The sequence below is a fragment of the Phacochoerus africanus genome, chromosome 7 (genome assembly GCF_016906955.1).
Source record: "Phacochoerus africanus isolate WHEZ1 chromosome 7, ROS_Pafr_v1, whole genome shotgun sequence".
NCBI classification, from domain to species: domain Eukaryota; kingdom Metazoa; phylum Chordata; class Mammalia; order Artiodactyla; family Suidae; genus Phacochoerus; species Phacochoerus africanus.
This window is the reverse complement of record NC_062550.1, coordinates 19079531-19105142: the sequence shown is the minus strand read 5'-3', so window position 1 is coordinate 19105142 and position 25612 is coordinate 19079531. Positions and strand designations below refer to the sequence as shown.

General features: G+C 48.2%; 1 protein-coding gene across 1 annotated transcript; it reads left to right on the top strand.

Annotated features, from left to right (window-relative positions):
* Window positions 1–5564: 5564 nt before the first annotated feature.
* SMAGP (small cell adhesion glycoprotein) lies at window positions 5565–25362 on the top strand. The gene is made up of 4 exons (XM_047786647.1): window positions 5565–5750; window positions 6422–6493; window positions 23266–23346; window positions 24604–25362. Exons 2-4 carry the CDS (start codon window positions 6460–6462, stop codon window positions 24780–24782), a joined length of 294 nt encoding a protein of 97 aa, XP_047642603.1. The 5' UTR covers window positions 5565–5750; window positions 6422–6459; the 3' UTR covers window positions 24783–25362.
* The last annotated feature ends 250 nt before the right edge of the window (window positions 25363–25612 follow it).

Sequence of the window (25612 nt, the reverse complement as noted above, 5' to 3'; positions counted from 1 at the left end):
GAATAAGAAATGGAACTTCAAGTGAAAGGAAAGGATACCAAGTACAGTCATAGAAGACAAACGGTCTGGAATTCGGAGTCAGAAGTCCTGGATTCAAGTCCTATTATTTGCTTCTGTGAAAACATTAAAAGCTAACTTTGAAGTCCTGCCACTCTGATAAACACACGTACGTATGCAAACACTCATCCATCTTTACTTTGGTTTCTGAGGGTGATGGATGACGTCACTGTTCATTCAGTCTTTCAGCAAGAATTTTTTGAGTACACTGCCAAGCACTGTACTAGGTCCTGGAGAACTAATGATGAGGAAAAAAAAGTAAGGACTGTATAGACAGTGAGTACTGAGCAGGGAGCAGAATAGGCAAGACTTAGCAGTGAGTTAGAAAAGACAGGTGATGAAGACTGGAGTTTTAAGGAATTCTTCTAGGCTAGGCTGGAGCCATGAAAATCCAGTGGTGCCATTTTCTGAAATGGTAACTATAGGAGGAAGTGTGTTATATGTGAGTTCCCTGGTTGCAGGCAACAAACTGACAAGTAAGCACTAATGGATATGTTGGAAGGATATTGGGGAGCTCATCAAACTGAAAGAACAACCAGGCTGCAGAAAGGACAAGAACCAGTCCAAGGATGTCTATGGCAGGAATGTGTAGACTGCCTTCTCCTCCAGGCAGCTGTCATTGGAAGACTCCGTGTCAGCCACCTCCTGCCACAGTGTCCTTTCCAGATCCAGAAAAAGAGTCCGACTGTCCCAGTTGGGGGGGGAAGCATGTTAGTATCAACAGTGACAGGAAGACCAGTGGTGGAAGTGGTAGTAAGGAGGGTAGATTACTAAAAAGCACAAGGAGTTCCTGTCGTGGTTCAGTGGTTAACGAACACGACTAGTATCCATGAGGATGCGGGTTCAATCCCTGGCCTTGCTCAGAGGGTTAAGGATCTGGCATTGCCATGAGCTATGGTGTAAACTGGCAGTTGCAGCTCCGATTTGACCCCTAGCCTGGGAACCTCCATATGCCACAAGTATGACCCTAAAAAAGATCAAAAAAAAAAAAAAAAAGCACAAGGAAGCTTTGGGGTGACAGAAATGTTCCTAATTTTGATTGTGGTGATAGTTTAGTGTATATACATGTATCCATTTTGATCAGAAGTTCTCCTGTGGTGCAGCGGGTTAAGGATCCAGTGTCATCACTGCACTGGCTCAGGTTGTACACTGTGGCACGGGTTTGATCCCTGGCCATGGGCGTGACCAAAAAAACCTGATCAAATTGTACCCTTTAAGTGCAGTTTATTGGGTGCCCCATATAAACACTGATACAAAGAGTTTGAGAACTTGCAGGACTTTTCAGTAGATGTGTCCCTGAGGAAATTGGAAATGCACATTTGTATTTAAGAGTCATCTTTCTAATATCTAATCCTGTTACCCTTCTGTTTAAAAACCTCCAAAGGCTCTCTACTGCTCTAATGGAGAGGAGGTTGCATGGCCCCTTATAAAAGTCCCACTGTCTGTATGTGTTTTGTTTTGTTTTGTCTTTGTGGAGGTTCCCAGGCTAGGGGTCGAATTGGAGCTGTAGCTGCTGGCCTACACCACAGCCACAGCAATGAGGGATCCGAGCTGCGTTTGTGACATACACCAAAGCTCACAGCAATGCAGGATCCTTAACCCACTGAGCAAGGCCAGGGATCGAACCCACAACCTCATTGGTCCTAGTCAGCTTCATTTCTGCTGCGCCACGATGGGAACTCCAGCTGTCTGTATGTTAATACCTCTCCTAGAAGACATTCTGCTGCCTTGGCACTCAGTCACCCCTGGGAGTGATGCTCCAGAGCTCATGGAAGGGGCGTGGTTGTAGGAAGCAGGCACCCAGCGGTCCAAGGTCCTCCAGGACCTGCAGAGAATGCCCCTCCAGGCAAAACCCAGTTAGAGCCTTGTCTCGATGGGGCTTTCCTTGACCATAATCTCCTAGAAAACTGATCTTTGGAGAGTGTGTGCCAGAGAGAACTTCTAGAGACTTCTGGTCTGGTGGTGGAGAGATAAGCACTCAAGGTAACTGCAGTAAAAGAGGCATAAAGGAAGTGGAAATTTTTACTAAATTGTGAGACTGGCCCCTCATTTGCATATGGTCCTACTGAAGGCTCCCAGAAAATAGAGGAAAGGGCCGGTATGCTGGGTGTTAGTAATAATTTTGCTTATAGTCCCAGCTAGGAACCAAATTGTTTACCCCTGTCTACAAAATGATAAAGTTGTGGCTGGTCCAATAGTAGCCAGCTAAAAGAACTTGTTAAAGTTAGTGTCACTAAAGTTTGTGTACAATCCCCAGGGCTCAATTTTTTTTTTTTTCTCCAGGGCCGCACCTGAGGCACATGGAAGTTCCCAGGATAGGGGTCAGCCTACACCACAGCCACAGCCACAGCCACAGCCACAGCCACAGCCACATGGGATCTGAGCCACGTCTTCAGCCTATACCACAGCTCATAGTAACGCTGGATCCGTAACCACTAGTGAGGCCAGGGATGGAACCGGCATCCTCACAGATACTAGTCGTTACCACTGAGCCACGACGGGGACTCCCCCCACCGCTAAATTTGATTCTCACAAAAAAAAATGTTACCCAGGGGAAAGGCTAGAGCTTAGACGACTGCCATTCTGGCAGCAGCACAAGAAAGGGCTGAAAGCCAATAAAATTAGACAGAGATGAGTATCTCTTATCCCCTGCCCTGAGGCCCCTGGAGGTCTATAGACAGAAGAATGGCTGCTCCGGTTTCTGAAATTTAGCATGTAATCCTTGGAGAACACTGGTGGCTCCTACCAACTATCTGAATGCATCTCTGATGTAAGAACACCACCTAGTCCTCGGCCTTCCAGCAAGCTGAAGCACAATATGGATGCACTAGGTAAGATATCCAGAGAATACTAGAAACAGGACACATCCAGGATACATAAGATGCCCTAAAGAGCATAGTACACCCTGCTGACACTATCGCTTATTTTATGCTAAATGGAGCACTGAGCATGTGCATATTGGATCCTATTTTTCTGCATGTTTACACTTTCGAAATGAATGGCTTGTGCTTACAGGGATAAAGTCATGTACCAGCAAACATTTTTTTTTTTTTTTTTTTGGTCCAGGACCATGGTATATTGGAAGGTGCCAAGCCAGGGATCAAACCCACACCACAGCAGCCACCCAAGCTGCTGCAGTGTCAATGCCAGATCATTAACCCGCTACGCCACAAGAGGACTCTGCCAGCAGACCTTCTAAGGTTACATTTTAAACAGAAAAAGAAAAAAAAAAAAAGGTGCCTGTGAAAGACTATTTGCTGTAAAAGAAACACAGCAAATCTGCAGTCAATAGGCCCCAATGGCCTCTGAGTGTCTGTGGTTCTAACAGCCTCAAACATAATGGAATATGCCGTGGGGGAGACCAACCCAGATACAACGAAAAAAATCTCAACTTTTCCTGGAATTCATGGTTAGCTTGTCCATAAATGCCAACAGTTGTTCACTTCTGCAATTTAACACTTAGGAATTGAATTTCCTTTTCTCTTGGATATTCTTCTATCTGAGGACCAGCCAGACTTTTTTGTTAACTTACATACATCTTGCCTGTGTGTTACTCTCTTTGCCTTTCTTGGTTGGACTGGTAGTTTTCCCCCATGTGGGCTTTCTTCTTCCTCTCTGATAACTGCTGTGCCTTTAAAAATATATTTAGGAGTTCCCGTGGTGGCGTAGTGGTTAACGAATCCGACTAGGAACCATGAGGTTGCGGGTTCGGTCCCTGCCCTTGCTCAGTGGGTTGACGATCCGGCGTTGCTGTGAGCTGTGGTGTAGGTTGCAGACACGGCTCGGATCCCATGTTGCTGTGGCCCTGGCGTAGGCCGGTGGCTACAGCTCCGATTGAACCCCTAGCCTGGGAACCTCCATATGCCGCAGGAGCGGCCCAAGAAATAGCAAAAAAAAAAAGACAAAAAAAATATATTTAAGTTAGTGAATGTAATCAACTTATTCTCTTTTTTCCTCTTTTTTTTTTTTAATTTGCTTTTTAGGGCCTCAACAGTGGCATATGGAGATTCTCAGGGAGGGGTCGAATTGGAGCTACAGCCGCTGCCAGCCTACACCACAGCCACAGCAACACCGGATCCTTAATCCACTAAGCAAGGCCAGGGATCAAACCTGCATCCTCACGGATCCTAATCAGATTTGTTAACCCCTGAGCCACAAAGGGAACTCATCTCTATTTTTTTATCCAACCAAATAACGTCTTTAGGAATAAAAGCAGCTAACGTTGCTTATTTATTTGTTATTTTATTCAGTCTTTGTTTTTTTTTTTATTCTGAGACTCTTTCAGTCTTTGTTTCCCAAATGAACATGAACAATACTTGTCTCTGTAGATCTATATAGATATTGATTTCCAAACCTAGAGGACTCCTCCCAGGAATAAGAAGGGTCACTGGGGTGGAAGACAGAATAACCACACGAGTCAATGTGTCAGGTACGCTCCTAATGTTTCAGAGGCATTGTCATTCCATCCCCACAGTAACTCTGAGAGGCAAGTGCTGCCCCAGACCAGAGAAATGAAACAGAACTGCCCAAGAGCACACAGCAGAGCAGCTTCCACAGTCCGTGTTTATACTGTTACATCCTTGCTCATTGAGTTCCTCTTTAACGTGGGAACATTTCCTGCCGCAAAGAAGTGAGTCAAGAGATGACTCAAGTAGGGCATTAATTGAGGCGCTTCCCACATCCTAGACCCGCACTGTGAAACGGACTCCACAGGCATGATCATTGAAATCCCCCATTTCAGGGACGAGGGAACAGATTTTAGGTAATTTGGGGTAATTTGCCCAAAGTCACACAGCTAAGAAGCAGAGCAGCTGGGACTGTTTGAGTCCAAAGTCCACGCCGCTCTCAACCTCTACACACACCATGTGTACGCTACACCACACTACACTCGGACAAGGCAGATCCGAACGGGGCGACGTTCCTTCCTCTCCCTAACTTGCCTCCCTGCTCCCCGTCGCAGGATATGCCACATAAGTGAGCTTATGTTCTAGGCTTCTGGACACAGATCTGTTTCCGTCAATAATATGCAAACGCTAGTAAATGTAACTTTCCACATTTGCCGAAAATTCAAATAAACGTCCATGGCGGCGAAAGCGGACGGAGCCCCTCAGCCCTGGGTTCATTCAGAGCCCGCGCTCTCCCAGCCTCGAGGCAGGCGGGGGAGGAAGCGGCTCCAGAGGGAGTGTAAAGTGACAATCGGAGAAGGAAAAGCAGCCTTTCCTCCCGGGGGAGCAGAGGCGGCCCGGCGGGCAGAGGGAACCTGCAGAGGGCGGTTTCTCTCCTCTTTTCCTGTCCCACCCAGTCGGCCAGCCCCCCCACCCCCACTCCCGACCGGCCTCGGCCACTAACTCCGCGCGTCTCTCCGCCGCTCCCTCACTTCGGTGTCCCCGGCAGGTCCCTGCGACCCCTGCCGTAGCCGCCCCCGTCGAGTTGGGAAGGACGCGCGGAGCGGCGCCCGGCCCTTCGGCGGCAGCCCGTCCGACTGGTAAGGTGAGCACGCGGAGGAGGGGACCTGGGCAGGGCGGGAGGGCCCCGCGAGCCCGCTCGCCCACACTCACACCGCAGCCGCCGCGGCCGCGGCAGGAACCGAAACCGAGAGCGGCCGAGCTCGGGCCTCGGCTGGAGCCTCCCGTCGCGGCCGCTCGGAACCGGTGCCCGGGACGGGCCGCCCTCGGAACGCAGGGCGAACGCGGGTAACGCCGGAGGGCTCGGCGCCCGGGCCGGGGCCGGGGCCGGGGCGGGGGCGGGACCGGGGCTCGAGCCCCGACGTCCGCGGACGCGGCCAGGGCCCCGGGGCGCCCGAGTCTCGGCCGGGCCAGGTGGAGGGCGGCCCCGCGGGGGTCGGAACACCGCGTGGACCGCGCAGCCGACGACCGAGGGAGCACTGCGGCCGGAGGGTCGAGCCCAGACAGCGGGTCGTCTCGGGCGGGCCTGAGGGCGAGTAAGGACCCTCCCTCCGCTTCCCGGAGCCGGGGACTCCCCACCCGGCCACGTCCCTGCCCCCGCGCCGACACCGAGCCTGGGCTGGGGGCCTGCCCTCCCTGCGCTCTCCTGACACCTAGTGGATGGCAGCCCCCAAACTGCGGGCTGGGAGAGAACCAGGTACCTGTAAGCGCGCCTGGGCGCAACTGGGAACGCTGCTCATTTTCATTCCTTTACCGAACTTTCTCGGGCCTTGAGACACCTACTACGGAAACGTGGTGGCCCAGTAAAAGGATCTCGGGGTAGATCGGGAAGGAGGGCAGGGAGATAGAGAAGGGACTCAGGAAAACCGGGCACCAAACGCTTTCCTGAGGTTTCCAGTTGCCTTCAGCCCCAGGCATGGACCCGCCCTCCTCATTCTGGCCTTTGTCTCTTCCTACAGATCTGCACCTCCCTGCAGGTGCCCGACCACCTGACGCGATGACGAACCTAACAACCGTGCCTTCTCCAGGAGGTAGGTGAAGTCCTTTCCCAGTTCAACATCCCAATCCCCAGCCCCATCCTGGGATCCCCTGAGGCCGCAGCCCGGGAGGGAAAATTCCCACCACTCTCCACCTGCCTCCCAACCTGAAAAGGTCCTGGGAGGAAGCACAAGACAACCAGAGTACACACCTTAATCCAGTTTGTATCTGAAGTTTCATGGACCCAGACTAATTCCCAGCATTACCACTTAGAGCTTTGTGACCTTGAGTGAGTCATCTACCCTCTAAGCTCCAGTCACCTCATTTGTAAAATGGGGTGGAATAGTGCCTATTTTAAGAGGTTATTGTAAGGATTAAAAGAGATAATCCATGTAAAACACCCAGCACAATGACTCATATTTAGTGAGCACTCCATAACATTGGTTATTATTACTGGGTGCTTTTTAGAAAAACCCACCTATTCCTAGAAAGGAATTCTGCCTACGTTTTTTTTTTTTGTCTTTTTGCTATTTCTTTGGGCCACTCCCACGGCCTATGGAGGTTCCCAGGCTAGGGGTCGAATCAGAGCTGTAGCCACCGGCCTACGCCAGAGCCACAGCAACGCAGGATCCGAGCCGCGTCTGCAACCTACACCACAGCTCACGGCAACGCCGGATCGTTAACCCACTGAGCAGGGGCAGGGACCGAACCCACAACCTCATGGTTCCTAGTCGGATTCGTTAACCACTGCGCCATGACGGGAACTCCCTTTTTTTTTTTTTTTTTGGTTTTTAGGGCTGCACCTGAGACATATGGAGGTTCCCAGGATAGGGGTCAAATCAGAGCTACAGCTGCTGGCCTATGCCAGAGCGACAGCAAAGCCAGATCCAAGCCGTGTCTGTGACCTACACCGCAGCTCATGGCAACACCAGATCCTTAACCCACTGAGCGAGGCCAGGGATCAAACCTTCAACCTCATGGTTCCTGGTTGGATTTGTTTCCTCTGTGCCATGATTGGAACTCCAAATTCTGCCTACTTTCTAATTCCACTCCTCCGATGATTCACTGCAGTGTCAAAAACCCCCTGTGTCCCAGAGCTATTGTTACCCGAGTTCCCCAGGCAGGGATTCCCCCTCTCTTCCCTTTGGAGATGAGAATGGATTCCCACCTTTCCTTTCCTAACCAAGCCGAGCGGGACAAACCATCAGATATTGATGGTTTTCTTTATGTGTTAGTTAAGGGCGGAACTAACCATAGGTTTGTGTACACACTTTTGTCTTCATGTGCAGTCTCATTTGTCGTTAGGGCAAACATTCTCTGCTTTATTGATATGGAAACAGGTGAGTGAGAACCACCGCAGGGGAAGCCTAAGACAGTGTCCCCTGTAACTGGTGATGCACATAATTCAGATCCTTCTTGTCTGCTGAGAGACAAGAAATGAGAGAAATGGGAGTTCCCATCCTGGCTCAGGGGAAACGAATCTGACTAGTATCCATGAGGATGCAGGTTCGATCCCTGGTCTTGCTTAGTGGGTTAAGGATCCAGTATTGCCATGAGCTGTGGTATACGTTGCTGATGTGGCTCGGATCCCATTGCTGTGGCTGTGGTGTAGACCAGCGGCTACAGCTCCAATTCAACCCATAGCCTGGGAACCTCCATATGCCGCGGGTGCAGCCCTAAAAAGACAAAAAAGAAAAAAAAAAAGAAAAGGGAGAAATGGGTAGAAGTCTAGATCGGTCCTACAGGCTTCATGAGTGGAGGAAGGGGATGAAGGATGAGTGAGATTTGTACAGGCAAAGACAGGTGTGGCGGGGATTCCAGATAAAAACGCCACCCCTTGTGAACTACAGAGCCTGCACTTACTCTGGAGGGTACTGGGGGGAGAGGGCAGAGGACTTTCAGAAGAAACCTGCCCGTAGGGAAGAGAGGTGATGCCAGGGCAGCTGAGGAAGTAGGACTTGGGCAAAAGTAGCACTGCTTACAGTCTTCTTTTTCCTTTGTTAAATTTTATGCTAAAACAAACACATATGCATGCTATTTTGATTTTTTTTGGGGGGGGTACATATTTCAGTAGCATTAAGCATTGATTGACTTTCATGTGGTTGTGCAACTATGACCACCATCCATTGTGACCTTTTTCATCTTCCCAAATTGAAACTCTGTATCCATTAAATAATATCTCCTGGAGTTCCCATTGTGGTGCAGTGGTTAATGAATCCGACTAGGAACCATGAGGTTGCGGGTTCGATCCCTGGCCTTGCTCAGTGGGTTAAGGATCTGGCGTTACCATGAGCTGTGGTGTAGGTCGAAGATGCAGCTAGGATCTGGCGTTGCTGTGGCTCTGGCGTAGGCCAGTGGCTATAGCTCCGATTCGACCCCTAGCCTGAGAATCTCCATATGCCGCAGGAGCAGCCCAAGAAATGGCAAAAAGACAAAAAATAAATTAAATTAAATTTTAAAATAAATAATATTTCTTATTCCTCCTCCCCCCTCAGCCTCAGGCTACCACCATTATTTTTCCTATCTGTATTAATTTGACTAGGTACCTAGTATAAGTGGAATCATATAAAATTTTTCCTCTTGTGTCTGGCCTTTTTCACATAGCATAACATCTGCAGGGTTCAGCCACGCTGCAGCATATGTCAGGGTTTCCTGCCTTTTTAAGGCTGAATAATATTATGTATATAATAAATACATAATTTTATTTATAATATATAATTAAAATATAAATGAAAATTAAGTAGATATCATTTTAAATATATGATATATCACATTTTGTTTATTCATTCATCCATCAATAGATGCTTGGGTTGCTTCGGCCTTTTAGCTACCATGAATAATGCTGTTACGAACATGGATGTATAAATATTTCTTCAAGTGCTTGCTTTCAGTTCTTTTGGGTATATACCCAGAAGTGGAATTACTGGAACATGTGGTAATTCTGTTTAATTTTTTGAGGCACGGCTATACTCTTTTCCACGGTGGCTGCACCATTTTGCAATATCCCCACCAGCGACGCACACACGAGGGTTCCAGTTTCTCGACAACACTCGTTACTTTCTGGGTGTTGATAGTAGCTATCCTGATGGGTGTGAAGTATCTCATTGTAGGTTCGATGTACTTTTCCTAATGTTTAGCGATGTTGAACATCTTTTCATGTGCTTATGGGCATTCTTTGGAGAAATGTCTATTCAAGTCCTTGCCCATTTGTTGTAACTGGCTGGTTTTGTTGTTGTTGAGTTGTGTATTTACATTTTTGGTGCAATAAATGACATGGGCAAAGCTGTATCTAGGACATATCATGCAGTCCCTTACCCACTGGGTCTGAGCAAGTGTGAGTTCAGGCGCAGGAATGGAGAGATCACAGGCAGGGTGAGGGCTTGTACTTTGAAGGATGGATCCCTGAGGGCCTTGCCTGTCCCTTCTCCACCTCCCCACCTGTGCTCTCTCACGTCCCTTTTCTCCGGTCCATCTACAGAGATCTCCTACAGGAGGTATCCTTTGGGGGGGCTGAACATGAGGGCCACATTATGACTCTCATGGGCCCTTGGCATTTTTACCTTTGTGGGCCATTACAAAAGATATGTTGGGAGTTCCTGTCATGGCTCAGTGGTAACGAACCCAACTAGGATCCATGAGGATGCAGGTTCGATCCCTGGCCTCGTTTAGTGGGTTAAGGATCCAGTGTTGCTGTGAGCTGTGGTGTGGGTTGCAGACTCGGCTCCGATCACTGCTGTGGCTCTGGTGTAGGCCGGCAGCTGTAGCTCCGATTCAACCCCTAGTTTGGGAACTTCCATATGCTGTGGGTGTGGCCCTAAAAAACAAAACAAAACAAAAAAGGTATGTTGAAAATTGTGTTTTAACTGTGTTGGTGTAAGGAAGAATATAATGTTACTATAATATAACCATTAATAGTTATATTTATAATGAACAATTGATATAACAATATTATAGTTTTTTTGACCTAAACCTTTAATTTGTATTTATTTATTTATTGTTTTTTTAGGGCTGAACCCATGGCGTATGAAAGTTCCCAAGCTAGGGGTCACCACACCCACAGCAACGTGGAATCCAGGCCTCATCTACGACCTACACCTCAGCTCACAGAAATGCTGGGTCCTTAACCCACTGAGCAAAACCAGGGATCGAACCCATGTCCTCATGAATACTAGTGGGTTTGTTACCACTGAGCCACAACAGGAGCTCCTTTTCTGATTTTGAAAGAACCTAAGATCATTAAAAAGCATTTTCAGGCGTTCGCGTCGTGGCGCAGTGGTTAACGAATCCGACTAGGAACCATGAGGTTGCGGGTTCGGTCCCTGCCCCTGCTCAGTGGGTTAACGATCCGGCGTTGCCGTGAGCTGTGGTGTAGGTTGCAGACGCGGCTCGGATCCCGCGTTGCTGTGGCTCTGGCGTAGGCTGGTGGCTACAGCTCCGATTCAACCCCTAGCCTGGGAACCTCCATATGCCGCGGGAGCGGCCCAAGAAATAGCAACAACAACAACAACAACAAAAAAGACAAAAGACAAAAAAAAAAAGCATTTTCAGAGTTCCAGTGTCCATGAGGATGTGGGTTCAATCCCTGGCCTCACTCAGTGGATTAAGGATCCCAGTTGCAATAAGGTGTGGCATAGGTCGAGGATGTGGTTTGGATCTGGCGTCTCTGTGACTGTGCTGTAGGCCAGCAGCTGTAGCGCTGATTCGACCCCTAGCCTGGGAACTTCCATATGCCGCAGGTGCAGCCCTTTGAAAAAAAAAAAAAAGGCACTTTCCTGGGCCCCCAGATGTACTGTGGACACTAGACATGTTGCCTGCTGTGCCTGGTGCCTAAGTAGCTCTCTTAGAAGGAGAAGGGAGTGGAACTTGGCATTGTGGGCTCTGCCTGCCCACCAAGTAAACCCCATCCTTGCTCCCTCCTAGGCTGTCCTCACTCTGGATGAGATGCTCAGCATCTCTCATCTCACTTATTTCTGTGCACAACCCTGTCAGCACATTTTATGCTCATTTTACAGAAGCAAAAAGTGAAGTTCAGGGAAGTTTAAAAGTTTTCAGTTTGGAGTTCCAGTCGTGGCTCAGTGGGTTAAAGGATCTGGCGTTGTTGGAGTTCCCATCGTGGCGTAGTGGTTACCAAATCCGACTGGGAACCATGAGGTTGCCGGTTCGATCCCTGGCCTTGCTCAGTCGGTTAAGGATCCGGTGTTGCCATGAGCTGTGATGTAGGTCACAGACACGGCTCAGATCCCGCATTGCTGTGGCTGTGGTGTGGGCCAGTGGCTACAGCTCTGATTGGACCCCTAGCCTGGGAACCTCCATATGCCGCGGGAGCGGCCCTAGAAAAGGCAAAAAGACCAAAAAAAAAAAAAAGGAAGGAAGAAAGAAAAAGACATTCTCCCAAGATCATGGGGCTAATAGTGGCAGAGACAGGATATTGTGCCCAGTCTGATTTACTCCAAAGCCCTTGTTCTTTCCGTCATGGTACACCACCCGCAGTCACTCCACCCCGTGACCAGGGCACACGAAAGAGAAGGAAGGAGAGAGGGACAGAATTCCAGGGCAGGTTCCTCTGGAAAGGAGAACTGGGGGAGTCACCCTTTGCTGGGCGGGGCTAGAGCAAATAAGTAGGTTGGTAGGTGGCGAAGGATCTGATGCCTTAGTGATAAGGGATTTAGCCCAGGAACAAGGGCCGAAAAGAAACTAACCGGCATTTAGGTTAGCAAAAAACAAAACAAAACAGGGTGAACGAACCAAATAGATCTTGAAGTTCATTTGCTGTTGGTTAGGATGTAGGTGGAGCCTCAAATCTCAGATCTTCTTGTGGTCCTCTGCCCCAGGCCTCCCACCTTAAAGAGGATCCGTGCCACAGTCATTCCAAGCCTGGGAAGGAAATCAGCAGAGTCACATTCTTCTTCCTTGGTTTGGAAGAGGAGAGCCGTGGGATAGGAACAGGAGATCATGGGGAGAAAGCTATAAACCATTCCCTCTCTTTTATACCAGGTTTCCTGAATTTAGTCAACTCATGTTATTTCATTAAGCTTTGGCGTAGGTCTCAGACGTGGCTCAGATCCAGTGCTGCTGTGGCTGTGGCGTAGGCCACAGCTGCAGCTCCCGTTAGACCCCTGGCCTAAGAACTTTCATTTGCTCAAGTGCGGCTATAAAAAGAAAAAACAAACAAAAGCAATTACAGGGAAGTTCCTTGGTGGTCTAGTGGTTAGGATTCAGCACTTTCATCGATGCAGCCCTAGTCTGGTTCTTGGTCTGGAAACTGAGATCACACATCAAGCCGCTGTACACTGTGGCTGAAAAAGCCCCTAAACCCATTACATGCCCCTCAGGGACTCACCTTCTAGACTTTTCGTGTGTGTGTGTGTGTGTGTGTGTGTGTGTGTGTATTTTATTTTAATTTACTTTTTTTTACAAACATGTAATCATATTGACACATACTGCCTTACCAATTTGCTTTATTCATCTAACTACATGTTCTGTTCCAGTAATTGTAGACCCACCCCATTCTTTTTAACAACTATATACTGTTTCCAGAACGCACACCCTGTCATTTATTTAGTCTTTCCTCTGCTGATGGACGTTCAGATATGTGTCACTCTTGCAAACAGCGCCAGTGAACGCCCTCTCTACCCTGCTGTAACACTCTGAGAACCAAGCCCCATGGACACGTCAACAAAATGTTTAGCTGGAGGCAGAGGAGGGATGGTTCCAGAAGTTGGAGAGTTGGTAGTTGTGGTGGAAAGAACCTTAGATGAGGAGACGGATTTGAAGCCTGACTCTCCAAGTGGAGAGGTTGGGGCTGGTTGATGAAGCTTGCTGAGCTCCTCAGCTTTTTGGCTTGGATGGAATGATAATACATCCCATTTGGGGGCGGAGGGAGTTGAGATAAAATAATGTATGTTTTGCAAACTGTGAATCACAAATGCCATTCTAATACTTGAAGCCTGCAGGCTCTAGCTCATTAACTCAGACATGCTATGTGACCTTTAGTCTGAGAAAACTCTTCTGTGTAGAGTGGTGTTCAAATTTTGGATTTAATAGACATTTTATTTTGGAGTTATTTTATCTTTGTGGCTGCAGGCATGGCATATGGAAGTTCCCTGGCCAGGGACTGAAGCTGAGCCACAGCTGCAACCTGAGCTGCAGCTGCAGCAATGTCAGATCCTTTAACCCACTTTGCTGGGCCAGGGATGGAACCTGCACCTCCACAATGACCTGAGCTGCTGCAGTCAGATTCTTAACCCAGTGCACCACAACGGGAACTCTGGAATAATTTGACATTTATAGAAAAGCTGCAGAAATAGTACGGAGGGTTCTGTATACTCTTCAGCCACATTCCTTGAATGTCATTTGGGACATTTCATATCATTGCAAATGACCTCAGTGCATTTGTGAAGAACAGAAAATTAACATAGATACGATAGTGGTAACTAAACTACCAACTTCATCGAGATGTCACCAGTTGGAAGATTTGATTTTGAAGAGAATTCTGATAGAACACTTTCGATTGATAAAAATCCTAACATTAAGGCTGAGAAAGGTCCTGAGGGTCAGCTAGTTCAGTTAGCCGTTCTGTGCTGGAATTCTCTCTCCAGTTCCCCATGAAGTGTCTGCCCGGTTTTGTGCTTCGTTCTCTGGGGGAGTCACCTGTCTCCCGTTAGTTGCTGCCCTTGGTCCTCTTATACAGGTCATCATTGACATAGCGATGGCATTCAAGTCCTAGCCCCTGGCCCGGACTGAGTTTTCACTCTAGGCTTTCTCTTGCAAGCTTTCTTTATCAGATGTGGTTTCCAAGCCATTTGCTCTGTAGGCTCCTCAGCTCAAAATTGTGACACCCAGATGCAACTCAGTGGTCTAGGACGGCTGCACTGTTAATTCCGTCATTAGAGACCCTGTTTAAATGTATGGTGCCTAAAATGACAGCAATATTTAATGTTTTTAGGATTATAAAAGTAATTATCATCATTAAGATATCTGGGGAGTTCCCATTTATGGCGCAGCGGAAATGAATCTGACTAGGAACCATGAGGTTGAGGGTTCAAGCCCTGGCCTCATACAGTGGGTTAAGGATCTGGTGTTGCCATGAGCTGTGGTGTAGGTCACAGATGTGGTTCAGATCCTGCGTTGCTGTGGCTGTGGCGTAGGCTGGCAGCCACAGCTCCGACTCGACCCCTAGCCTGGGAACCTCCATATGTCACAGGTATGGCCCTAACAGGCAAAAAAAAAAAAAAGTGAGAAATTTGGAAGATTGGAATTCCTGTTGTGGCTCAGCAGGTTAAGAACCCAACAGGATGTCTGTAAGGATGCAGGTTCAATCCCTGGCCTCACTAAGTGGGTTAAGGATCTGAAGTTGCAGCAAGCATAGGTCACAGATACAGCTCAGATCTGGCATTGCTGTGGCTGTGGAGTAGGCTGGCAGCTACAGCTCTGATTCGACCTCTAGCCTGGGAACCTTGATGTGTACCTCAGGGGCGGCCCTAAAAAGCAGAAAAAAAGGCCAAAAAAAAAAAGCCAGAGTCATTACCATAAGGGAAAAATGATATTATTGGACTTTCTCGTACCTGTCTTGTGATTTGATATTCTGATTTTGAATTACACAAAGGCCTTGACTTGGCCCTGGCATGGTCTGACATACTAATATCAGTTTGAAAAGAATTAAGGTCAGATCCCAGTGGAAGCTCTGTTTAGACTGGCATCACTCCATTCCTCGAGTGACTACCCCATAGCAACACCAGATCCCCGTCCCACTGAGCGAGGCCAGGGATCAAACCCGCATCCTCATGGATAGTAGTCGGGTTCGTTTCTGCTGTGCTGCAACAGGAACTCCGTTTCCCTTTTTTTCTGGAACCCACTATAAACCAGGAGCACCTGGAGTACTCAGCACCTCACCAAGCTTCTCTTATCAAGGTCACTCATGACCTCTGCATGGCAAAACCCAGTGGTCCTCCTACTTGGTCTGTGTGGCTGCTACACAGCCTCCTTTGCTGCTGTTTCCTGCCTGGGCTCAGTCCTTGGCTCTCTTTATCTTTACTTATGATCTCTTCCAGCCTCATGGTTGTAAGTTTACCAACCTTTTTTTTTTTTTTTGGCTGCCCCTGTGACATATAGAAGTTCCTAGGCCAAAGATCAATCCCGTGTCACAGCAATGGCCCAAGCTGCTGCAGTGACAACCAGATCCTTAACCTGCTGTGCCACAAAAGGACTGCAGTATACTGACTTTTTAAATCTCTAGTCCAGGAGTTCCCATCAGTGGTAACAAACCACTGGTATCTGTGAGGATTCGGGTTCAATCCCTGGCCTTGCTAAGTGGGTGAAGGATCCGGCGTAGCCGTGAGCTCTGGTGCAGGTCGAAGACGCCGCTCAGATCTGGTATTGCTGTGGCTGTTGCTCTGATTCAGCCCTTAGCCTAGGAACTTCCATATGCTGCAGGTGCGGCCCTAAAAAGATGAATCAATCAATCTCCAATCCAGACCTCTTCCCCTAATTCCAGTCTTTTTTTTTTTTTAATGGCCGCACCCATGTCATATGGACGTTCCTGGGCCATGAATTGAATCCGAGCCCCAGCTGTGATCTGTGCTGCAGCTCTGGCAACACCAGATCCTTTAACCCACACCTCCATAGTGACCCAAGCTGCTGCAGTCAGATTCTTAATCCATGGTGCCACAGAGGGAATGCCCCAAATTCCAGTCTTATTGTCTGCAGTCATGTCCAGAATGGAACTCTGGACTTTCCCTTCTGAATCTCTTCCTCTTGCAGCCTCTCATCTCAGTTTAACTTCAGGCCTTCTCTCTCTCCAGTTACTCAGGCCCTAAACCATGGTGTCATCCTGGACTCCACCCCGCATCCTATCAGTCTTTTTTTTTTTTTCTCCCCCTTCTCAGGGCTATACCTGTGGCATATGGAGGTTCACAGGCTAAGGGTTGAATCAGAGCTGCAGCTGCCGGCCTACACCACAGCCACAGCAACATAGGATCCAAGCCACTAAGTGTTGAGTGGAAATTGCTTCACTATTTTTTTGGCCACACCCACAGCATGCAGAAGTCCCTGGGCCAGGGAGCAAACCTGTGCCACAGCTGTAACCAGAGCCACAGCAATAACAACACTGATCCTTAACCCTCTGAGCCACCAGGGAACCCCAACAATGTATTATTTCTTACAAATCTGAGAGTTGGCCGGGCAATCTGCAGGCTTTGCCTGTGCTCACTTAGGCAGCTGCAGTCTGCCGGAAAGTCTGCTAGGCCAAAAGTCCAACGTGACCTCCTACACAGGTCTAGTGGTTGCTACAGGATGTCAGCTGAGCCTGAAGTGCCTGTTTTCCTCAATGGTCTCTCATCCTCCATGGGAAAGATTGGGCTTCCTCACAACATGGGGGCCTCAATGTTTCAAAAGTGCAGTCTTTGGAATTTCAGACCCCATCCTGGACTTACTGAATCAGAATCTGCTTTTTACCAAGCTCCCTAAGAGATTCTTTTTTCTTTTTCTTTTTTATCTTTTTAAGGCCGCACCCTCGGCATATGAAGGTTCCCAAGCTGTAGCCTCTAGCCTATAGCACAGCCACAGCAGTGCAGAATCTGAGCCGTATCTGTGACCTACACCACAGTTTGCGGCAACGCTGGATCCTTAACCCACTGCGCGGGGCCAGGGGTCGAACCCGTGTCCTCATGGGTACTAGTCAGATTTGTTAACCACTAAGCCATGATGGGAACTCCTCCCTAGGAGATTCCTATGTACTCCAATACTTGAGAATCATCACTTTAAAATAAAATCCAGGAGGGAGTTGCCATCCAACCCTCACCATCCACAGGTCTTTACTCAAAAGGACCCTCCCCGTCCACCCCCATCACATCCCAACTCCCTACCCCCCGTCTTGCTTTTAGTTTCTACATAGCACTAACCGACATCTAATGTGGTATATCTTTTACTTTTTTATTTTTTTATTTATTTTATTTTATTTTTGTCTTTTTGCCATTTCTTGGGCCACTCCTGAGGCACATGGAGGTTCCCAGGCTAGGGGTCTAATCGGAGCTGTAGCCACCGGCCTACACCAGAGCCGCAGCAACACAGGATCCGAGCTGCGTCTGCGACCTACACCACAGCTTACGGCAACACTGGATCCTTTAACCCACTGAGCAAGGCCAGGGATCGAACCCGAAACCTCATGGTTCCTAGTCGGATTCGTTAACCACTGAGCCACAACGGGAGCCACGACAGGAACTCCCGAAAGTTTTGTTTTTTTTTTTTTCAATTGTGGTAAAATTATAAATTTTTTTTAATTATAAAATTTTAAAGAATACTGTTCCGCGGCATTAAGTACATTCACGTTGTTTTGCAAAGATCACCACCATCTACCTCTAGAACTTTTTCATCACCCCAGACTGAAACTTTGTACCCATTAAACAGTAACTTCCCATTCTTCCACCCTCCTCCTAACCACTTCCTGCCTCTATGAACTGACCTACACCACACCTTATGGCAAAGCCGGATCCTGGACCCACTGAGCGAGGTGAGGGATTGAACCTGCATCCTCATGGATACTAGTCAAGTTTGTTTCCTCTGCACCACCACAGGAACTCCCGTCTAAGTTTTTAAGGAACGGTGAAGGCATAAGTTTTTGCCTGTTGTATTTATCGATCTATGCCCAGGACCCAGAACAGAACCTGGTGCAAAGTACACTCTCCATAAATACTTGTACCTTTTAATTTCTCTGTCTAGGAACCTGGAACCATAGTCTAAAAAGGCTGTGTGGCTTGTCTGACCCAGCTTGCTCCTAGTGGCCCCATACTAACTCCTAATGCTTGCTGTTTCAAGTTCAGGAACCCCAAAGCATTCCCTTATAACTTGTTGTGGCATTTTGCTAGAGAACGATACCCATTTCATTGGTCGTTTACAGAAGCCACCTTCTTTCTGTGGCCCTTCAGGGTCCCAGCCCCGCTCTCTCTCAGAAGCTCCTGTATCACCAGTAGTGATCCCATTTACGTGTTCTTCAGTGCCCTGGATCCATGTATGTATAAAAAATATTTAGGAGTTCCCATTGTGGCGCAGTGGTCAGTGAATCCAACTAGGAACCATGAGGTTGCAGGTTCGATCCCTGGCCTTGCTCAGTGGCTTAAGGATCCGGTGTTGCCGTGAGCTGTGGTGTAGGTTGCAAATGCGGCTCGGATCCTGTGTTGCTGTGGCTCTGGCGTAAGCCGGTAGGTAGCTATAGCTCCGGTTAGACCCCCAGCCTGGGAATCTCCATGTGCCGCGGGAGCGGCCCTAGATACATCAAAAAGAAAAAATATATATTTTTGGGTGCCGTGCCCACAGCATGTGGAAGTTCCCAGGGCAGGGATCGAACCCTTCCACAGAGACCTGAGCGGCCGCAGTGACAACAGCGGATCCTTAACCCACTGTGCCAGAAGAGAGCTCCCTGGATCCCCTTTAGATTAGCCTGGTGCTTTCTGGGTCGCATCCCTTCTCTTGAGCTCACCTCCCCATGTTACCCAGGCTCCTGCTATTCCTTTAGAGCAAAACCCATTCTCCATGATAGAACACAGAGGCGAAACGGGCTGAGAGAGTTCTGCTTTCTCTACCACCTCCAACCTCTCAGCTTCGCGCCAAGACAAGAGAGCCTAGTCCATTTTTTTGATTTTGCTCCAAATGTAACACATTTTAAATTGTCCTTCCAATGTGTTTGCCAACTTGAGCTGTTTAGCGCTTCCTGACACTCTTCTTCTCAGTTTCTGCTGTTAACCTTTGTGTGCGTTTTTGGAAAGGATCACATTACTGGAAACGGGCTTACAGGAAAAACAGGACTGGGACAAAACACTCAAAACTTAGGAACTTTGTAACAAGAAGTGTAAAAATATAGCAACAATCTCAGTTAAAATCACCAACATTTGAAGCAAATCCCTATCCATCCTAGACCCCCCTGTGCCCTGGGAGCATGCGTCCTTCCTTAAGAAGTAGGTTCCAGGAGTTCCCGTCATGGCTCAGTGGTCAATGAATCCGACTAGGAACCATGAGGTTGCAGGTTCGATCCCTGGCCTTGCTCAGTGGGTTGAGGATCCTGCGTTGCCATGAGCTGTGGTGTAGGTCACAGATGCGGCTCAGATCTGGCATTGCTGTGGCTCCGGCGTAGGCCAGCAGCTGCAGCTCCAATTTGACCCCTAGCCTGGGAACCTCCATATTCTGTGGGTGCATCCCTGGAAAAGACAAAAAGAAAAAAAAAAGAAAAGAAAGAAGTAGGTCCCAGGAGCCTTCACTTCCAACAGAGACCATTTTCATCAAAAATAAAAATCTGATGTAGGCTCTGCCTTCTTCCATTGTTTTTGTACAGAGGTAAATGTCTTTGTACCTCTTTCATTTGTACTTACTGCTTCACCAGATGGCGTAATGTAAGTGGAAACCAACTGATGACTATATCCAAGGAAGGGAAATGTAGTGAACTTTATGTTTCTTAAGATCTTTCTAGGAGTTCCACATGGCACAGTGGAATAAGGATCTGGTGTTGTACTGCCGTGGCTTGGGCCACTGCTGTGACGTGGGTTTGATCCCTGGCCTGGGAACTTTCACATGCCATGGACACGGCCAAAAAAAAAATCTTACTATATTGCTGAAATGTACTCCTTAGTTGTAGAAAGCTTGTCACTGATCCTATCAAACCTTAAAGCTAGGGAAGTGGCACATGAATTGACTTGTCTGACTTCATTCCCTGTTTACCAGGCACCTGTGGGCAGATTCATGTTAAAGAAACATTCTTTGTAGTCTGTATTTGTTTGTGGTCTTCTGGTTTTTCTTCTGCATCTGTCCATATCTTTTAAAACCTCACACTTTTGGAAAGCTTGTTGTACTTGTTGCATAGTTATCTTTCATTACTCTTCCTCTTTTTTTTTTTGGCTGCGCCTACAGCATGCAGAAATTCTGGGCCAGGGATCAAACTCACGTCACAGCTGTAACCAGAGCCACAACAGTGGCAATGCTGTATCCTTAAGCCTCTGAGCCACCAGGGAACGCCCTCATTACTTCTTCCTCTTTCCCTGTTGGACAAAAAGAAAAAGACAGTGGTAGGAAGGTTTAGTATAAATACCTTCTTGGGCTTTGGAGGGGGTGGTCCTGGATTCAGATCTTAGCACCATCCACTGTTTTTTTGTTTTGTTTTGTTTTGTTTTTTGGGTTTTGGTTTTTGGTTTTTGCCCTTTCTAGGACTGCAACCACAGCATATGGAGGTTCCCAGGCTAGGGGTCTAATCGGAGTTGTAGCCACTGGCCTACACCAGAGCCACAGCAACGCCAGATCTGAGCCGCATCTGTGACCTACACCACAGCTCATGGCAACGCCGGATCTTCAACCCACTGAGCAAGGCCAGGGATCGAACCTGCAACCTTATGGTTCCTAGTCAGATTCATTGACCACTGAGCCACGATGGGAACTCCCATCCACTGTTCCTTACTGTGTAGTATGAGGCATGTCACTTATCTCTCCCAAGGCCTCTGGATCCACATGAAAAAATAAAAACACCTACTCTGAAGTGATTGGTGTTCTAGGGATTAATAATTAAATGTAGAAAGTGCCCAGCACAGAGCAGGGACTTAGCAAATGGCAGTTGCTATAATTGGGATCATTTGCAGAATTTCCTAACTACAAATCATCTTCCCTCCTGGATTCTTTTTCTGGGGACTCGTATATTATCTGTCCTCCGAACTCACTAGAATTTAGCTCCATGGTCAGGTCCCTGGTGGATTTCATCCCTGCTGCTTTCCTGGCATCTATAACAGTGCCTCTGGCACATGATAGGTGCAAAGGAAATTGTTATTGATTAATTGACCTGAATCTTACTCATCTTCATATTGACAATTCTATGCATTTATTCTTCTCTGTACTTTGTGTATATATATATATTTATTTATTTATTTATTTTTGTCTTTTTGCCATTTCTTGGACCGCTCCTGCAGCATATGGAGGTTCCCAGGCTAGGGGTCGAATCAGAGCTGTAGCCACTGGCCTACGCCAGAGCCACAGCAACTCGGGATCCGAGCCGTGTCTGCAACCTACACCACAGCTCACAGCAACGCCAGATCGTTAACCCACTGAGCAAGGGAAGGGATTGAACCTGCAACCTCATGGTTCCTAGTCGGATTTGTTAACCACTGCACCACGACAGGAACTCCCTTTGTATATTTAAGTTCTCAGTTGTTTAAGAATGACAAAACTGGAGTTTCTGCTGTGGCACAGGGGGTTAGGAATCAGACTGCAGTGGCTGGGCTTGCTGTGAAGGCACAGGTTCCATCTCTCATGCAGTGGGTTAAAGGGTCCAACTGGGAACTCTATCTAGTCACTTATGATGGAGCATGATAATGTGAGAAAAAGAACATATATAGGTATGTGTGACTGGGTCACCTTGCTGTACAGTAGAAAGTTAAGAGAACACTAAACCAGCCATACTGGAAAACGTAAAAATCATTCAAATTACAAAACCACACACACCCAAAAAAAGGATCCAGCGTTGCTGCAGCTGCAGCTCAGATTCAATCCCTGGCCCAGGAACTTCCATAAGCTGTGGGTGTGGCCATTAAAAAAGGGAGGAAGGAGAGAAAGAGAGAGAGAGAGAGAGGCAAAATTGAGAGCAACTGTGCAGAGCTCTGAATCAGCGGTGGGAAGAAGGCGTGCAGCCCTGGGAGGTCTGGGGAGGAGAGCCCGCGTGCTGAGGGGCAGCACTCTGAGGCAGTGATCAGATGGATAAACTTCAAGACTTGTCTTTGACGGAAGTCACAGTACAATCTCAGAAGTGACATCCCATCACTTTGCTGTGTTCTTTTTATTAGAAGCAAGACACTAGGTCCAGCCAGCTCACAGGGACAGGGGCTTCAACTGTTACTGAACTCAGATCCGGGTGCTGACCCCTCTCAAAAGCCAGTACTCGAAAGGCACATGTTGGTAGAAAGAAAAGTTTATTTTATTCTGGAGGCTGGCACCCAGGGGACTCATGTCCAAAGGCCAACTCCCCACTGTTGATCAGTGGACAAGATATTTTATTTTTATTATGTATGTATGTATTTATTTATTTATGGCCACACCTGTGGCATGTGGAAGTTCCCAGGCTAGGGGTCCAGTTGGAGCTGCAGTTGCCAGCCTACACCACAGCCACAGCAAGGCCGGATCCTTAACCCACTGAGCAGGGCCAGGGATCGAACTTGTATCCTCCTGGATATTAGTCAGGTTCTTAACCCACTGAGCCACAACGGGAACTCCAATGACAAGAGCTTTTAAAGGGGAGATTCAAGGGTGTATAGTCAGAGGGAGGGGGCTGCACGCAGAACAGCATAGTCAGATCTGACAGTCATGTGGTGGTCTGATCAGCTTCATCTTGGTTTTTTGCTTTGTTTTGTTTTTGTCTCTTTGTCTTTTTGTCTTTTCCAGGGACGCACCCGCGGCATATGGAGGTTCTCAGGCTAGGGGTCTAATTGGAGCCGTAGCTACCGGCCTACACCAGAGCCACAGCAACGCCAGATCCTTAACCCACTGAGCAAGGCCAGGGATCGGACCCGCAACCTCATGGTTCCTAGTCGGATTTGTTAACCACTGAGCCACGACAGGAACTCCCAAGAGTCCATTCTCTTAACCACTATATTAGGCAGAGAGAAATCCATCAAAATGTTCATTGTCTTTGGGGGTCATTTGTTTTCTCCTCTGTTCTCTGGGTTTTTCTATACAGATATACTATAGGTGTTAAACGCTAAATTTTTGAATAGGGAAGAAGGTGGGGTCATGCAGTTGAAGGACACACGTGTTTTAGAGCAAAAGAATTTACCCCAATTTCTTTTCCACTTTGCTAAATTTTCAGAAGAACTGATGAGCACCCCAATTCTACGGCCCACTGAGGCCCCGTCCCCAGAAGCTGAAGCCAGCACAGCACTCATTGCAGGTAACAAAGGCTCTGAGCCAAATCCAAGGGGTCTTCTGAGCTCAGGGGCTGTCTTGCACCAGGAAACCAATGCAATGAACTAGGACTCCCTCTACAGAAAAGCATCACACATTAGAGGCCAAATCCATTAATGGGCTTGTTTTGACATGTAGGTTGTGCCACACACACACACACACACACACACACACACACACACAGAGGTTATAAAAGACTCCTACAGGCTTCAGGTCAAGAGGCACTGCTGAAAAAAAAAAAAAAAAAAGAGGCACTGCTGGTAAATTATAGATTGGGAGGTGGCCACAAATAGGTACGGTACGTCTGGGCACAACAGTCGCGTGTAGGGATGTGGATATGTGTGGTCTGTTGAGTGGGAGAGAGAGGATGGGAGGGATCAGAAACCCCTACAGGAGGCGATGGATTTAAAAACCCTTCTTGGAGTTCCCATCATGGCGCAGTGGTTAACGAATCCGACTAGGAACCATGAGGTTGCGGGTTCGATCCCTGGCCTTGCTCAGTGGGTTAACGATCCAGCATTGCTGTGAGCTGTGGTGTAGGCTGCAGGCGCAGCTTGGGTCCAGCGTTGCTGTGGCTCTGGCGTAGGCCAACAGCTACAGCTCCGATTCGACCCCTAGCCTGGGAACCCCCATATGCCACGGGAACGGCCCAATAAATAGCAAAAAAACAAAAAATTTAAAAAATTTAAAAAAAAAAAAAACCTTCTTGTTGGAGTTCCCGTCATGGTGCAGCAGAAACGAATCCAACTAGGAACCATGAGGTTGAGGGTTCGATCCCTGGCCTCGCTCAGTGGGTTAAGGATCCAGCATTGCCGTGAGCTGTGGTGTAGGTCACACACACACGGCTTAGATCCCATGTTGCTGTGGCTGTGGCATAGGCCAGTGGCTGCAGCTCCGATTGGACCCCTAGCCTGGGAACCTCCATATGCTGCAGGTGTGGACAAAAGACAAAAAAACAAAAAAACCTTCCTGTTGGGATAAGCTATTTCCTATTTCCCTCCTATCATAATCAGCAGGAACTGGTTGAGAGGGAGCTCAGTTTTGTCACAAATCAAAAGCCCGGTGTCCTTAACTTAAAAGACTCCAGATATCATGTAGCAGGAAGTCGGGCTTGGTGGGAGGACACAGCTTTGGGAGTGGATGCTTGTTAACTTTAGCAGGAGGGTCTGCCTGAAGGAGGCAGGGGATCCCGTAAGGAACTGAGCCGTCATCCGTCCTGACTGCCCTTCCCCTCCTTTCCCAGTTGTCATCACCGTGGTCTTCCTCACCCTGCTCTCTGTCGTGGTCCTGATCTTCTTTTACCTGTACAAGAACAAAGGCAGCTACGTCACCTACGAACCTGCCGAAGGCGAGCCCGGCGCCGTCCTCCAGATGGAGAGTAACTCTGCCAAGGGCAAGGAGAAGGAGGAATACTTCATCTAATGGTTCCCGGGCCCCAAGGAGCTCATCCAGGCTCCAGTGCTGACACACTATTTATTAGGTGAGAGTTTTATCTGAAACCGATGAGAAGCATCCATCGCTGTGGGCAGACCAGAGCTCCTTCCAGGACCCAGGCCCAAATGCCAGCATCACAGACGCCAGGGCCCAGAGACCTGGAGAAAGCGGCTCATGAAGTCTCGAGCCGGACCTTTGTCATACAGCTAGTGTTTGTGATTGAGCGACGAGGTGGAGCCGTACCAAGCAGCCCCCGGGTACTGCCTGGCCATCGTCACTTTCTCCACAGCTCAGAGGGAAGGAGAGTTGGGGGTCACTGGTTGCTCCTGCGTTCCCTATCTGGTCACCTAGTGACAGCCCGAGTGCAAATAGTGTCCCCTGGAAGCTCCTCCCAGAGGCTGGAGCCCACAGTGAAAGGCCAGGCCGGGAGGGGCAGGAGGGCCGTGAAAAACGTCACTGCTGAGGGGCGGGCCACCTCCCTTAACCTGAGCCCTTCCTTCCCACAGTCCCCGGCAACCCAGACGTAGGCTGTTTTTATCGGAATTAAAAATTTTTATTGATACAGAAAGCAGATTCTCATGTACAAGAACTAATGACCTTCACGTTTTGACTTATCCCTGCTCAAACTTTTTGACATTTCCTCTTGCTAATTCCTTTGCCTATGTTCTCTCCCTCGCCAAAAAGAGCCTTAGGGAAGTTTCTACAGTTCCCAGGCGGAAATCAGGGCTTTGAAACAAAGATAGTGCTGGGAAGTTTGTCCTAGAGGCGTGTCATTCCAAACACACCCTAGGAGATGAGGGGTTTAGCCTCCATCCTGG